The sequence below is a fragment of the Phyllostomus discolor genome, chromosome 1, assembly GCF_004126475.2.
Source record: "Phyllostomus discolor isolate MPI-MPIP mPhyDis1 chromosome 1, mPhyDis1.pri.v3, whole genome shotgun sequence".
In the NCBI taxonomy this organism is placed as follows: domain Eukaryota; kingdom Metazoa; phylum Chordata; class Mammalia; order Chiroptera; family Phyllostomidae; genus Phyllostomus; species Phyllostomus discolor.
This window is the reverse complement of record NC_040903.2, coordinates 51837846-51853166: the sequence shown is the minus strand read 5'-3', so window position 1 is coordinate 51853166 and position 15321 is coordinate 51837846. Positions and strand designations below refer to the sequence as shown.

General features: G+C 41.5%; 1 protein-coding gene across 2 annotated transcripts in view; it reads left to right on the top strand.

Moving 5' to 3' along the window:
• Positions 1-15321, top strand: part of RASGEF1B (RasGEF domain family member 1B) — a 521074-nt gene that overhangs the window by 481974 nt on the left and 23779 nt on the right. The window contains exons 1-2 of one of the 2 annotated variants that reach the window (XM_028505978.2): positions 2824-3026; positions 14222-14404. In XM_028505978.2, the coding sequence (XP_028361779.1) occupies positions 14228-14404 (177 nt within the window). In that variant the 5' untranslated portion in view covers positions 2824-3026; positions 14222-14227. Of the gene's footprint in view, positions 1-2823; positions 3027-14221; positions 14405-15321 lie in introns of those variants that run through there. The other variant, XM_036022574.1, reaches the window with a different exon arrangement.

Genomic DNA, 15321 nt, shown 5'->3' with positions numbered 1-15321 from the left:
GATTTCTCTGACCGAAAGTACTTAGCAGAAAAGAGAGTGTACTAGTTCTGGGCTTAGAACTCAAGAAGCTTGAAGCTTCTACTCTCTTTCTTATGGAATCCTGAGGCTGTCATGTGATTAAGCCTGAGCTGACCTGCTGGAGAAGCCACATGGAAGAGAATCAAGTCACACAGCCAACAGCCTGCCATAGCCAGACAAGTGAGTTAGACCATCATAGACCATTAAGCCTCACCTGAGGTGTCTGCTGATTGAATGCCGTCCCAGGAGTAACCCTAGGTGACATCAACAGAACTGTTCAGATGAGCCCAGCCCGAACTGCCAACCCACAGCACTGTGGGCAAATAAATGGCTTTTTAGCTGCTAAGTTTGGGGATGTTGGTTACAATGCAAAGGCTAACTGTTACACAATCCCTTATTTCTCCCTTGGTAATGATCTTCCAAATTTTATTTCAGGAGGCAGTCTGCCAGTCCCAGGAGACAGGACATGATTAGTTTACTCAACTGTGACAATTCTATTCCCTGCTGTGTTAGCTTTCTTTGCATCTATTTGGCTATTATTATTGAGCATAGCAACATTTACAGAGATAAGAGTTGAGTTAATGGAGTCAAAAGACCAGAAAGAAACTATTAGAAGTAAAGAAGGTAAAGAATGTATTTTTATTATAGAGAATTGATACATAATCATATTATTTATTGAGTGCTTATCATGTGCTAGACATTAATTCAACCAACATGTGCTAGTCATTAATTAGTCAAACAACATATATTTATTTAGTGCGTATAGTGTGTGAGGCACTCTTCTAGACATTGGAAATACAGTAGGAAAACAACAACTACAATGACAACAACAAACCTGGCTCTTACAGAGTTTTTATCCTAGTGAGAGGAGAGAAGCAATAATAAGTAAAATATGCAGTATGTTAAATGGTGGTAAGTTCTATGGATAAAACAACAACAAACCCAGGAAGAACACTGTGGAGTAGGGTCTGAATGACATCATTCCAAACCCATTTCCTGTATTATCTTTTTCAATCTTCCCAGCACGTTATTGAAGAAATTATCTATGTAAACCATGATTGCTATTTTCAGATAAGTAAACTGGGGCCTTCTCTAAGGTTTGAGAGCTGGCTAAGTGATAGAGACAGGTTAGGGTTTGAGCCACTTAGCTTTGGACATGTCCCCTGTACATCATCTCTCGTATGCAGTGCTGGGAGGGTCCCTGGGGATTTACCAGAATGGGAAGCGGAAATGTGGTTTTGTAAAGCATTGAACAATATTATCATAGTATCCATTTTATATTTTGAGGAACTAAAATAAACATTTTTTTGTATAGGTGGGGAAAAACTTCTGAAAGTAAAACTGGGCAAAATCTGGGCTGCTGGGTGTATCCAGGTGTTACAAAGTATATATTAAATATTTTCCATTAAGAATCCTGGTTTTGTCCAACCTTTTAAATTTATTGCTATAAGACTAGGAATCTCAAGATTGTAAATTACTCGCTTAACTTCCCAAGGCTTGTTTTTTACAGAATTGGGATGCAAATCTGGGCACGAGAGACTAATCAGCCAGCACAACCATGCCACTTGGGCTGGGCTGCCCAAGCCTCTGTGCTTTATTCTGTATGGCTGGCCCCAGCCAACTTCTCTTGGCTGTGTAGCTTCTTCTTTAGACTGCAGAGAAGCTGGATAAGTGAAAGTGAATTACTGAGTCAGAGAGACCCATTTGCAGAAGAGAAGGAGGGAGTATAATTAGAAAAGAAGTGAGAGGAGGCACAGATGAAGAAAATGAGGGTAGAGATCAGCTAAGAATAGGCAACATGAACTTCAAGATAACTGTTTCCACCCAGGAAGGAGGAGGGAGGGGGAGAAGCTGCAGCAGGGACATAAAAGGTTTCTATATCTCAGTAATCCTAATTACAGTACTAAAAGACAGGAATAAATAGTGTTGTGTTATATATCGGAAAACAATCTCAGAAAAGCTACTTTACTTATGAAAGTTCACCTAGGCAGCAAAATATTCTCCTGATGTTCCTTTTCTTTCTTTAGGTTTCTTTCTTCCCTTATTTGTTTCCATTGTTTCTCCCCTTCCATCTGCTTTTATTTGTGCAAGGTGAGGTATTTAGGTTTTTACCTTAAAAAAAAGTTATCAAATATCCAATGATAATAGTATATGGTTACCATGACAACACAGACTTTACTGAGGATTGACCTCCCCTTTTTGCTTCTAGAATCATATTTCACAACACCGGTTCCCTTCCTTTGTGGAACTTTTAAGAGCTGCAATTTTACATTTTGTCTGGGTGACCATTTGCTTAGCACTTGTCCTCCACTAGACTGCAAGCTTCATAATGGCAGAGACCACCCTACTTTTGTCAGAAGTGTGCCCCCAGCGTTTTGCACAATGCCTAGCACTAAGGCTTTCTGTAAATACTTGCTGAGCAAATGTTTTTATGATTACTCCCAGCTTTCTTCTGAAAGTTACATGGACAATAAGCCTTAGCTCATAATTATGTTAATAGATACTGTATAACGAGTCGGGTGGGTATTTACAGGTAGTGCACAGGTAAATGAACTCACACACACGACTGCACAAACAGCCCCCGGCAAGTGCACCCGGGAGGAAACGCTCGCCTTCGGAGAGAGCCCAGCCAGTGCAGGTAAACACCGCTGCGCTGGGGTCCGGTGGCCTCCGCAGCAGCGTGGGAGGGCAACCGGGGGCGACAGCGCAGCTGGAGTCTGCTCCTGGGGACCCGTGGGCCGGTTGCGGCGTTGGAGGCGGTGCGCTGCGCCGTGATTGGCCCTCGCCTACCGGGGTGGGCAGGGCTTCCATAGGGGGCGGGTGCTCAGAGCTAAGGGGGTGTGCGCCGGGGCTGGGCTGTAGTTTCAGTATAAACAAGGAGCCCGACTGGTTGTGTGGGATTTTTTTTCCACATTGATTCCCGCGCGCTTTCTCTCCCTGTCCTTTGGTTGCAGTTGTGGTTGCGCAGCGAACAGCCTGGAAGGCGAGGATCTGGGGTCCATCTGCAGGTGGGTTTGTTCCCTGGCCGGGATATTCTCTCGGAGAACGGAGCTCGGCAGGGGGAACGCACGATCTCCCTGTGCGCTGCGTTCCTCCCAGCGATCCGGGAGCAGCGAGCCGTGGCAGCCCGGCTCTCATCCTGCCCCTCCGCTGGCGAGTGCTCCCCGGGGCGGCTGGAGACCCTGAGCTAGCGAGCTCTCACTGGCGCAAAGCGCCCCGCAAAGAGCCAGGGACCGGGGAGGCCCCCTGTCCAGCTGTCGAGGCCGCTTGGGGCTGACCCGGGAGCGGACCTTGTGCCAACAGGTGCGGGGCCCAGACTCTGGGGCCCAGGACAAGCTTGGGGTTTTCCTTCCTTCTCTCGCCCCGACCCCGCAGCCAGGCTTTCTGTTGCGAGATCGTGGTACAGTTTTTGAGGATTTGTCCGAGTTATAGTCACGTCCACCCTTTCTTCATCCTCCCTTCCAGTGCACTCAGCTAGGTTGTTTCCTCATACTTACTGGCTAGTTTCTGTGTGTATGTGTGTGTGTGCGTGCGTGTGTGTGTGTGTGTGTGTGTGTAGGGGGGTGAGAATGGGGGGAGTGGAGGTGGAATTGTTGATTTTTAATGTCGGAACCGCATAATCTAGGGTCTGATTTAGAAAGGGACAAGGGGACCCAAGTGATGTGCTCGCCACCGGTGGGGCGATATCCTTTCATCCCACTCGCGTTCAGCAGGCGAACTCGGGGCACACCTAGTCGCCTGCCTTGCACTTACCAGAGCTCAGGTGAGTCGCCGTGGGTGACCTGGCCGGAAGGTAATAATGTAAACTTGAGGGTACCCGGGAGCCTCCCGGGCTCTTTCTAGGGTAACTGGGGACAAGAAAAAAGCAAAATCGGGGTCTCTGTGTGTGAGTCTGTGTGTGCGCGCACGCGTACCACTTGAATATTGCTTCTCACCTTACCCCAAATGAATTGGCGCAGTTCAGCAAAAGCAACGTGCAGAAGGCGGCGCAAGTGCACTAAATAGCAGGAGATCTCTAGGGAGCGCCTTTCTCTGGTGGATGTAGATGTCTGTCATCGTCGATTAATTCGGGGGGTATAACGTGTATAGATGAAAACACATAGAAATGTGCGTAGGTGTGTTTGGGCCGAATACATCTCCGAGGAATCTTTCGTCAGCAGCACCATGTGACGGTGGTTAGGAACTGCTGGTGTGCGTGGATCTATATTTAGCTCTCGATGATCTCTACAGGGAAGGTCTCTGGACTGGGTACATAAAAGAGGAAGAGTCCAGGGATGAGGGGTTTGCACTCTTGAATAATGTCTGGTACAGTCAGACTCAGATGGGGTGAATAATTATTCTTTCCTCTCGAAAACAGTAGCTAGAGCTTGGCATGTGATCACCGTGTCTTAGTTTGAAACATAGTTGGACTATGGTGGCAAGTCCACACTAAGAAACAGGGAGGTTACAATTAACCAGAGTATATACGGATTGGAGATTTGGGAGGGAAATAGGAGGTCAGGTGGGGTTTAGAGCAAATGTAGAATTGATCTCAAAAAGGAATAATAAAAAGAAAAATTCTTGGCTGTTGAGATTTTCATAGAAAAAAGTGTCAGCTTGTTAGACTTTTTCAGTTAATGGTTCTTTATTTGGGAAAGGAGATAGTAGCTGAGCCAATGAGGACCTAGGGCACGTTTGATAGACATCAGGGTTCACAAGTAGTGCTATATTATTCCTTTCAAGCAGATTTTCTGGCAAAGATGAGAAGATCACTACTGATTAGCAAATTTCTCGTTGGCATTCTTCCACTATATGTCCTCCAATCCTTTGTTTTCCTAGAGGTGGCAACATTTCTGGCTGCTAAGTACACAGGCCTTGGACTTTCTGGCTGTCTAATGGAGGGTTAAATTCTTACAGTTTATTTCTCCCATGTGCATTTTCACTCTTGATTGATATTATGTGCTCCATTAGACAGTTAATCTGCTACTACCACACCTGATACCTGGGGATCATATCTTTTGAAATAGAAAACCACCAGAAATCATTTACATACATTGTATCCCCCCAGCATAGCATCTAATTTAACTTATTCTTAGGTATATATTTCTAAATATTTATCATTTATCACAATAAGACATGTTTCTTATATTATTGCTAACATTACTATCTAAAATTAACTACTGGCTAATAGTAGTTAATAAATGACAATAAGGGGAAAATCAATTGACTATCGCCTATCTAGAAGAAATGGTCAGGATATTGGAGGGGAGAAGCTGGGTGACTGTCCATGCCAGGCAAGGTACCTAATATGGCACAGGAAGTGATGGGATCAACTGCATCAATCTGCAAAGGCAACCTGGCGGAATTAGACTTGCAAGAGCATTTGGATGACCCCAAAGAGAGTATCTCCTTGGACAGGAGATGAGGAGAGGCAGGTATTCTCCTTAACTTGAGAGAAAAATCTGGAATCTCTGAAGCAGAGATTGAGAATCTTGATTCTAATGCCTACAAATAATAAATGGAAAGGCTGTTATCACATTCTGTGAGATCTTCAAGACACAAATTGTACTTTTGAAAATACTGGGGTTGAATTCAGGGGTTGCCTCCCCCTCCCTTTCACTTTTTAAGAACCACAGTTGCCCTTTCTTGGTTCTCCAGTGAAATCCACAAAAATGATATCTGTGCAACCCTCAATTATCCTACCATGGTAGGTGTTGTAGCCTGGTGCTGTGGACAGATTTCAGCCTTCGGAGTAGAGAGACTAAGATTGTAGCCAATCTGGAACCCTAACAAGTCATTCATTCCCTATACCTGCAATATCTGTAAAATTAGGGTGTTGAACTAGATGATTTACAAGTCTCTTTTAGCTCTCTGATCATTGATTTGTTTTGCTGTACTATCACTTCCCACATTTGCACCCTGTATTAGTGGTGGAAGAACGAAGGTTGAAGTGATCTGCAGTCAGATATTCAGCCACTTTCTGGGTGCGCAGAAGTGAGGAGAGGAGAGTGAAATTTATTGTTATTGATGAAAACTCTGTAGAGATTTAATATTTCCTTAAACTGCTTTCAGTTTTCTCCCACAGCTATATTTAAAAATACTCATTATCAAGAAGGTTGAATCTGGAAGTTTTTTTGAATTAAGCCAGTGTTGCTATTTACTAAATTTTAAACAAGTTTTTTGGCCAGTCTTTTTTTCCCTTAAGTTTATATATTTATTACTTTATTACATCTAGGAAATATTTAACTGATAGAAATTTTATTAGGAAACCCTGGCATGAGAATTAGTTTAACACAGGAAAAATACAAATAAGCCTTGTAAGAAAGGAAACATTTTACTGTGTAGACTACCAGTATCTTTCTATTTATCTGGAAGAATGGAGGGGGAGGCATTAGTGTAGTTTTTCAAGAACTTGCAGCCAAAAATTAAAGTTATCCCAGTAACTATGTTTTATAGTAAACTGCACATAGAAAATTCTGCTTGTGTACTAAATGTCCTCACTAAGTATCTACTCATTTTCCTGCTGAGGTGAATTGGGTGTAGAAATCCATACCCTTTTAGTAAAGGATTTTTTCCCAAATGATATTCTATAATTTGGTTTGAAATGTATTTAGCCATTTTAAGTGCTCAATAGCCACATGTGCCTAACAGCTACTATATTGGGCTGTGCCAAAGAGGAATATTTCCAATATCCCAGAAAGTTCTTTTTTGACATTACTTAATTAGCCAATGGTAATTTTGATTATCCAGAAGATCACTTTTATTCCTATGGGAAAATGAAATAATTAATCTCATCATAGACAGACACCTAAGATACAGGAAATAAGACTAACTGGCTTTATCAGCCAGTATATATTTTCAGCAGTACAGAATGAACTATGCCACTCTCCTAGGTTCAACAATATGCCAAGATTACAAATACTAATTTCTCAATTTTTCTCCCCGGAACTGTAGTTGTCCTTTTACTTTTCTGAACCAGCACCAGCTATTATTTGCTGGAAAGCACCATCTCTTTTAAAGACCATGAATGTAGAGCCATCTACTGTTCAACTCAGGAACTTCATGGAAGTTGTAGGTGGTTAAAAACAGTGCAAAGAGAATGTCAGCATGTTCTGCCATTGGTTCCCAGAACACAGATTTACCTCATAGATAAGTTCTAAATGACTATCCAGGCCCATTTAGAGTTTCCATGCACTGAAATGTTGTTTTGTGTTTTAATACACTGCTAGCAAGGTATTCCTAAGACAAAAGATGAAAAGTTTTAGCTCTGTTTGTCCTCCGGGGAAACCAGGTAGTAATTACTTAAGTCAGAATCCCCTGCTTCCATCAATTAAGAATTAGTAAAGACTTTTTTAAAGTAACATCCAGGACAAATCAAGCAGAATGCAAATTCATTTTTTTGTATGGAAGCCTATATAACAGATCAGAAAATAATACCATCATTTCATTATTGTGGAGAGGAATAGGACCTTTTTTCCTCAAAAATACTGATTTTTCCCCCTTGACTGTGAAATCTACTAAGCATTTATGGATTCTTTTCAAAGAGTGTACTTATCGGGGAGTTACTTACTTTTTGTTCACATGCCAGAGAAGTGAGTGGATTCTGAGTCGTCAGCTCTGTATGTTTGTCCTCTCAACACAATACCTCTTTTTTTCCAGGTTAGCAGAGGTGTAGGATTTCTGCAGTTTCCAGAGCTGTTGCTGGACATCTCTGCTTTTAGGACTTCCTGTGGCTGAGGAAAGGACTGAGAAAATAATCTTTTAGACATTTTCAAGATCAAAATAAGCCACATTTTAGACAGCTCAGAAACTTGACTTTGACTTTCTTCCTGGCTCAAATCTGTAGTTAGATACACTCTATGAACTTGCAGTCAGTCCTTGTATTCTGAGATCTAGCAGTGCCAATGAGATACCAGCTGGGGAAAGCTGAAATATATGAATGCTTTCTCATTCATATCTCTGGAACCTCAAATGAGAATAGAAAGAAGATATTTTACCAAAGTACAAAGTTCCTTTGGACTCTAGATGGTTATTGGGGAACCAGGTATTCCAGGGTATTAAATTAAGCCTCTCCTCATTAAACAAATGTGCTTTCAATGTTCAGCTGTGATAGGGAGGCCTTCCTCCATCTCGGTGGGTTTTTTCTCTTTCCTTTTTTTAAAAATTGAGACATATGCTCAGCAATTGACCAGAAGCTAAAAGATAATGATCGATGTAAAGGCTTTGGATTTATTACGTATTTGAAAAAACACTTTTTTTCTTTGACTCCTACTTTTTCTATCTCTTTCTCTTGAGTGTAAAGGAAATGCTGACTTGACATTCTGGGAGAGATTTACAAGGCAGCTATAGCAGATGCTGAAAGATAGCTTTTGATTGAGTTCCCACACCCATCTTTTCCTTGACCTCTTTTCCAATTGGAATTGTCACCTGAAACCACGTTCTCCTGGTGCACCTGCCTCGTCATAAATAACATTGTGAAAAAGCAGTCGCTAATCCAAACACAGTCTGCTGTTGAGAAAAAGGCAGCTTTTCATCTGGTGCTTTCGTTGCTTTGAAACCATTAGGCATGCCTTTCAAATCCATTCATCCCTTAAATCACCCAGGGCATGCTTCCTTGCGGCTGGATCAATGTCAGGCTGAACTTTTACAGGGTCCTTGGAAGAACATGATATATCTTTGTGAATTAGCTGCCCCAGTAAGATATCTTGTCTGTCAACCAACTTTCCAGCTTACCAAATTAATTTTAAAAGGAACATTTATCTTGTGTACCTGGGTTAGATATATCTTTTACTTCCTTTTGGGAAGTTTTCCAGCAGGACCTGTAATCTGCATGCTAATTTCAGTGTTGCCAAACTTTCTTTTAGTCTGGCTCATTGCTTTAAAAACCAGAATCTGTTTTTCATTGTTTCATTGCATCCTCTCCACCCCAAAGGACTGCCCTAATTTGGGGGGAAAGTGCCTATTTAAATATCTCTACCCAAGCCAAAAGAAGTGTCCTTTTTAAAATTCTCTTCAGCTCCGTGTGATTGGTATACCTGATGAAAGAACAGTATTCTTTGACTTCTAAGGAGGAGTCTTGAATGTGTTAGACTAGGATTCCCTTCAGAACCACCCTGCTCTCCTCCTTTGAGGTGGAGTAGATACAAATCTAGGTTCTGTGCAGGTCGGCACATGTGCATCCTAACCTGGAGTCTGAGCTCCTTGAAAGAACACACACAAAGTTGTTGCCTTTCTCGTGGAGAGAGGTTTGTGATTTCCCAAAAAAAGTTAAAAGCCTCTGGACAAATAGAATGTATTCTCAGTTTCTAGGAACTGGTTTACAAATGAAACTTTGTAAGGTGAGTATTATTTGGGAGTTTAACCTGTCCTCTGCCTTATCTTACTGGGAGTGATTTTAACCACTCAGTAAGAAGTCAGCAGCTTGTTCAATGTCTCCCATAAATCTCTCTTTTTCCAAAGGGATGAACTAATTTGAAGTTTGACTTAATATTCAAATGAATGGCAGTAGTTAACTTGATGCCGTCACACATTCTAATTTTGAAAAAGAGTCCATTTTTCCTAAACAAGGTTTTAGGTTAGCAGGTACCCATGTATAGGTATGTTGGGTTGGACAAAATTTGTGCTTAAGAAGAATGACCTGGAGAAGTTGATTTTGAAATCATGTTGGCAAGGGCAGAGAGGAGCAAACTGAGAGTTCACAGGACCCCAGAGACAGAAAATATTAAATGTAAGAGCTATAAAGAAGTTCGCTGCAGGTAAGAAATCAGAACTATACTGAGATTGAAGGAGAAATAAATGGAAGCTATGGGATAGGAACCTCACACTTAGCCCTTTGTCTGCTAGGAAATCATCAGCAAATGAGTCCTGGAGTTAGCAGTGCCCAGGGACAAGTAGTCCTCTGGATTGGCATGTCCAATACTTGGATCTTGTATTTTTCTTAAACAACAACCAAGCCCAATATTTAATCTTCTGAGTCTTTTCATTTTCAGAACTGAAGCAGGTAGAACTCAGGTCCTGGGTGTTAAATCTGAGTAATGCTGAACAACAGTAGTTCTTGATGTGGGTGATACTTGGTAGGAAAAAAAAAAACCCTACTATGTTTACTTGTTAGGTATTTAAAAATACACTTCACAAACAGTACTTTCTGTACCATCTGTACTTGCTGACCTTTCCCCTTGTTTATCAAGTGTATCTATTGCACTAGGCGGTTGCTCTTTCCAGAAAATGGCCAGGCAGGCCACTTGTTAAAGGTTATCCAGAAATGGAGAGCAAATTCTGTGACCCATGATCTTTCTTTCGGTCACTTGTCTCATTAACATTTTTATTGCAAATCTATAAAAGCTACACAAGCAAATATTACTGTATTTCACTGACTTTAAGATGCCATCCATTGTAAAATGCTCTTTTATTTTATATATTGCTAAAAAAGACTTAAATATCTTATTAGTTTTCTTATCATTTGACTATTTATGTGCAAACTTATTACAGAGATACTAAAATATGAAGAAATGTGTATTACAATCTCTGAAATTTTTATCTAGATGGGACTGTGTTTTCATTGCAAAGGTCAGTAGCTTAAACACTTTTATTGATAGTGTTGCTTTATAAGAAAAGTAATTAGTGTCCTCAATACATCTTTGGAGCAAGGATTTATGTGGCGCATGTAAAATATAAATTTTTCTAATAGCCTACAATTTGGGACAAACTGACAGATTTTTCATTGTATGGTCAAAAGAAGTTCAAAGAAGACCACTTGCAGTAGAATGTGATGTGGCATAATAAATTTTGAACTTGACATCTGAAACCCTGCCCTTCCTGTCTCTTAATCTGATAGAAAATCCCAAGAGAGTTATTACAGCTTTTCTGAACCTTAGCTTCTTAGGCAGTCAAAACTGAGTGAGGATGCCTGCAGAATGGAGGTCATAGAGTCCAAAACTTCAGCCGTAGGTGGTAAACCTCACACAGGTAGGGGCTGCATGCTGTGCTCCTCAGGTGAGGGACCTTCAGGGGCACAGAGACATGAAGGACTGTGGGAGGTGGAGACCCTTTCTAGCACACAGGATCCCATAGTAGAGGAATGTGCAGCTAAGGAAGGAAGAAGGCCTAAGGAATTGTAAGATGCTGTTGTGAATATATGGGAAGGTAGAAAATATGACTGCTGTGTATGAATAAGGGGCTGGAGTCTCTTGGAATGACTTGAATCTCAGCAGTTGCTATGTTCAAGTTCAACGATCAAGGTGGCTCATGGGAAAATTAAATCAGCTGATTAGCAACAGAACTTTGGAAGGTAGAAAATGATCTGTGACATACTCCCTTCTTAAAATTGATTTTTAAGTATGATAAGCTATAACTCCAATAAACTTTTCTTGACTTGGTTTCCATTGCTATTAGCAGTATTTTCTTTTGGTGTCTGGTGGAGGGGGTTTTCTAAGTGTTGGGACTTTGTACCTCCTCAGACACATTCCGTGTGTGACACATTTCCGAGGAACAATACAAAAGCCTTCTGGTTTTGCTATAATAAGACTTTAAGAAGAACTTTTCTACAAGGAAAATTGGCAGTTTTGTTAGAGTTTCAGAAGGGGTAAGGAAAATTGGAAGTCATTTTCCATATGAAAAACTGGCCAGGGTGGGCGTTGCAGGGTAAGTGACTTTTCAAAGTGTTCAGGGCTATTAAGCACCAGATTAGGGCTTCGCTAAATCAGGGTCCTTGTCCAGATCCGAGTGCTCACCTGCTTGGTGGGAGCGTGTGATGAAGATGTACAAATACTTGGTGGCTTTTGGTGCTGATTCCTTGAAAGAGAACTCTGAGTAACTCATGACTAGTTTATGGGTTAATGCCTGGTATTAATAAACTAAAGGCAGCCTGGGTGCAAAATTCAGGGCAGTTCCATTGGGCACACTTGGGGCTGTGGCCACATCATGGTGGGATCTCAGCCTGGTCACTTCACGTCACCTCCCAGAGCCTCACTTCTCACGCTTACAAAAAAAGGAGACTGGACCAGATTGTAGTGGCACTGGACTTTTGCTTCTTCTGTGACTGTCTTCTAGTCATTGTTAATGACTTAGGATACATGTCCTTCCACCCACTTGAAGCCTCTGAATCCTTCCTTCTCATCCTCAGGCCTTTAGGCAACCACTTCTAATTGATTGCTGTTATAGAACGTGAAATGAAATCCATTTTCCATCCTGGACCAGATGATTTGTATGGTCCTTTTGAACTTACAACATTTTCTGAAATTCTCAAATCCTGGTCAGCCATCTCGCAAAAGCAATTTACAAGTATGTTGTCAGTAGTGACAAGTAGTAAGTGGAGAAACTGAGGAAAATTCATGGTTCCAGGCAGAGCAATAAGAAACCCCCAGGGCACGATGGCATGAGTTACACTTGTTATCCTGTACATGAAGGACATTGTGAGGCTTTAACCATCTAACGCTGTGGAAAGCCAGACCTAGTGTTCCCTTTAGGCTCTCAGATGTAGCTTTTAGATGTTTCTCATCCCAGGTCCCCATGTCCTAGTTTAAGAGCAATTTTGCGTTTCTCTGGGTAAGGATAGACAGGCTCTTGTTTTTTGTTTTTTATTCTCATCAAGGATTTGCATGTGAATTTGCACAAAGATTATATTGCACATGAATTGTACTCATAGAAAACTGGCAACTGGAAGAGGACAGAAACATACTTTGTCCATTGCCTTGTGAAATGTTAACACTGAGTTATTTATTTAACTGGGAATCCTACATGTGAGGTCTTGCCAATGAAGTGTGGAGCATTTGTGTTAACGTTTACATTCCATAGTTCCTGATCCTTTGGCCATGACCTTGTCCTGCCTAAGTGAGAGGCACAGCGATGATGACCCTGATGTTAACCAGTCTCCCCAGAGAGAGTGATTCTCAGTAATTACTCTCTTCCCATTTTTGGCTATGATTTCAGGGATCCTTTTACATTCTCCCCTCAGCATTGGTGTGTGGATGGAATAGAGTACAAAATTGCTGAAGTTTTTTTCTGCATTTCTTTTCGGAATGCTGCTTTCCCTAAATGCCATTTTCACCTGCCAGGTTGGCTGCATCAGGGGTGCTGTTTTTCTCCAACACCTCACCCCTGGCCGCCCCCTGCCAAGGCACCTGCGCACATTGGTGAGGCTGTGGCCCTCGTTCACTGGAGCTGGTACAGATGCCCCAGCAGCAAGGGATGTGCCTTCTCAGACAGGGCTGCACAGCCCTGCCCCACTTAGATGCCAGTGTCTTTTGGCATCCTGGGAAGAAGGTCTAGCCCAGGTTTTGTCCTCCTGCAGCCTCCACACACCCTGTCCCTGTCAGCCCAAAGCTGGAGTTCAGCTTCCTCTCATTGTTTGATTTCTGAAACCCTCAGTCTGGGCAGCTCCTGAATGCCTCCATTGTCCAGACATGCTGCCAGAACTGGGGAACCTGTTCTCCATGCTGGGAGCTCTGTCCCTAGGAATCCAAGGAATAACTTAATAGCCACTGGACTCTGCTGGGCACCCTCTGACAAGGCTTTGTGAGATGCAAAGCCCACAGATGGAGAGGACTGACACACTGCTTCTTGTTCTCCAAGTCAGGTGTCTTCTCAGCCCATGTGTTTACTGAGAACTGAGGCTTTGTACAGCTCCTCACCGCCAAAAGAATTTGACACAAAGGAGTGAAAATCAACAATATCCCACCTTCCAGTGAAAGCTGAGCAGTCAGCATTAAATCTCTTGATACATACATACATCTATGACCACACACAGAGTGTACTTCCATTCTAGGCCTCTGTTACAATTTCACTTTTTCACCTTTTGTTTTTGTTAGCTCCTGATCTATGCCCAATGCTAGTCTGATATTTCTTAACTGTTAAGTAATACTTCCCAGTTTTGAAGGCTTACATATTTCCTCCTTAGGATAATACGTGTTTCAGTGGGGTAAAACAATGACTAGATGTAAAGGATTGATATCTACATATGGCAGCTGGAGATAAGTTTAAGTCCAAATTAGTTCCTTTGATCTGAACATTTTATGCTGTTTCATTGAATGAGATTGGTACTCAAAAGTATCCATATGCATGCTACTCAAAGAGCAATTTGCTTGTTGATGGGTTCTGATATTGTATCAGAACCTAACCTGTTTTGAAAATGGCCTCCTTACTGTTAAAACTTAGTCCTATTAAAGCTTACTTTTCTTTTGGACTTCACAGCAGTAACACTTATGTTCTCCTTTTTTATTTACTTTAGGAAAGCATGCCTCAGACGCCTCCCTTTTCCGCAATGTTTGATAGCAGTGGTTACAACCGAAACCTCTATCAGTCTGCAGAAGACAGCTGTGGAGGGCTGTATTACCATGACAACAACCTCCTCTCTGGATCCCTGGAAGCACTCATCCAGCACTTAGTACCTACTGTGGACTACTATCCTGATGTAGGTATCCCTGTACTCTACACACGCCCTTGGTTTATAATTCAGCAGAAATTATAATATAGTAGTCAGGGACCTTAGGAACTACAGGATTATATCTGGTATGATAAGAATTTTTCTAGTAAGAAATTGCGTACAATTACTGACTGCTTTAAGATCAAAGTGAGCCTGGGGATGATTCAGATTTTAGTTGTGGTCTGCATGTCAGTTTCTTTTCAGGGTTGGTACCACATTGTAGGCAGTCAGATATCATCTAAATGAAGTATCTGTAGACTTGATTCTGGCATATAGCTTGGTCCTTAAATAGACATGTCAGAGAACATAGAATACTCTCAGAATATTTAATGCCTTTTTGTTTCCAAGACAATCACTATGCTGGAAAAAGTAAAGTTAGGGAAATATCATAGCAAAGAGAAAAAGTGTTATATTCAAGACGTAATTCTTTGTGATTGGACATCAGATGACATGCTTGCTTATGTTTTACTTTGATAATAGGCATTTGTATAGGTCATACTTTCCAATCTAAACAATTAATTTTATTGGCTTAGTCCTTAAAGCAATTCCAGAAGGCTAGAGAAGACAAATTCATAGTTTGCACATGGTCTCACTTCTGGTATCAGCAGTCAAACCCAGCTTTTCTAATTTGGGACCCAGTGATATTTTTTCCTTCCTTTGTGCCTCATCTGCCCTGTCAATCAGCAACTTGTTGTTGATAATGATTTTGTGAAAATATGTAGACAGCAGATTCATATATTTTTATAAATATAACAATGACCTTCCAGTGCAAAGGAGAGTTTGTGCTCACCACTGTAATTCAACATAATGTTTCTTACTGAGTTATTTCTTTGTGTGTGATTTCTTACACAGCATTTTCAGATATGTTGCCACACAGGGAAAACTTGTAATCAAAAGTAAAAGGA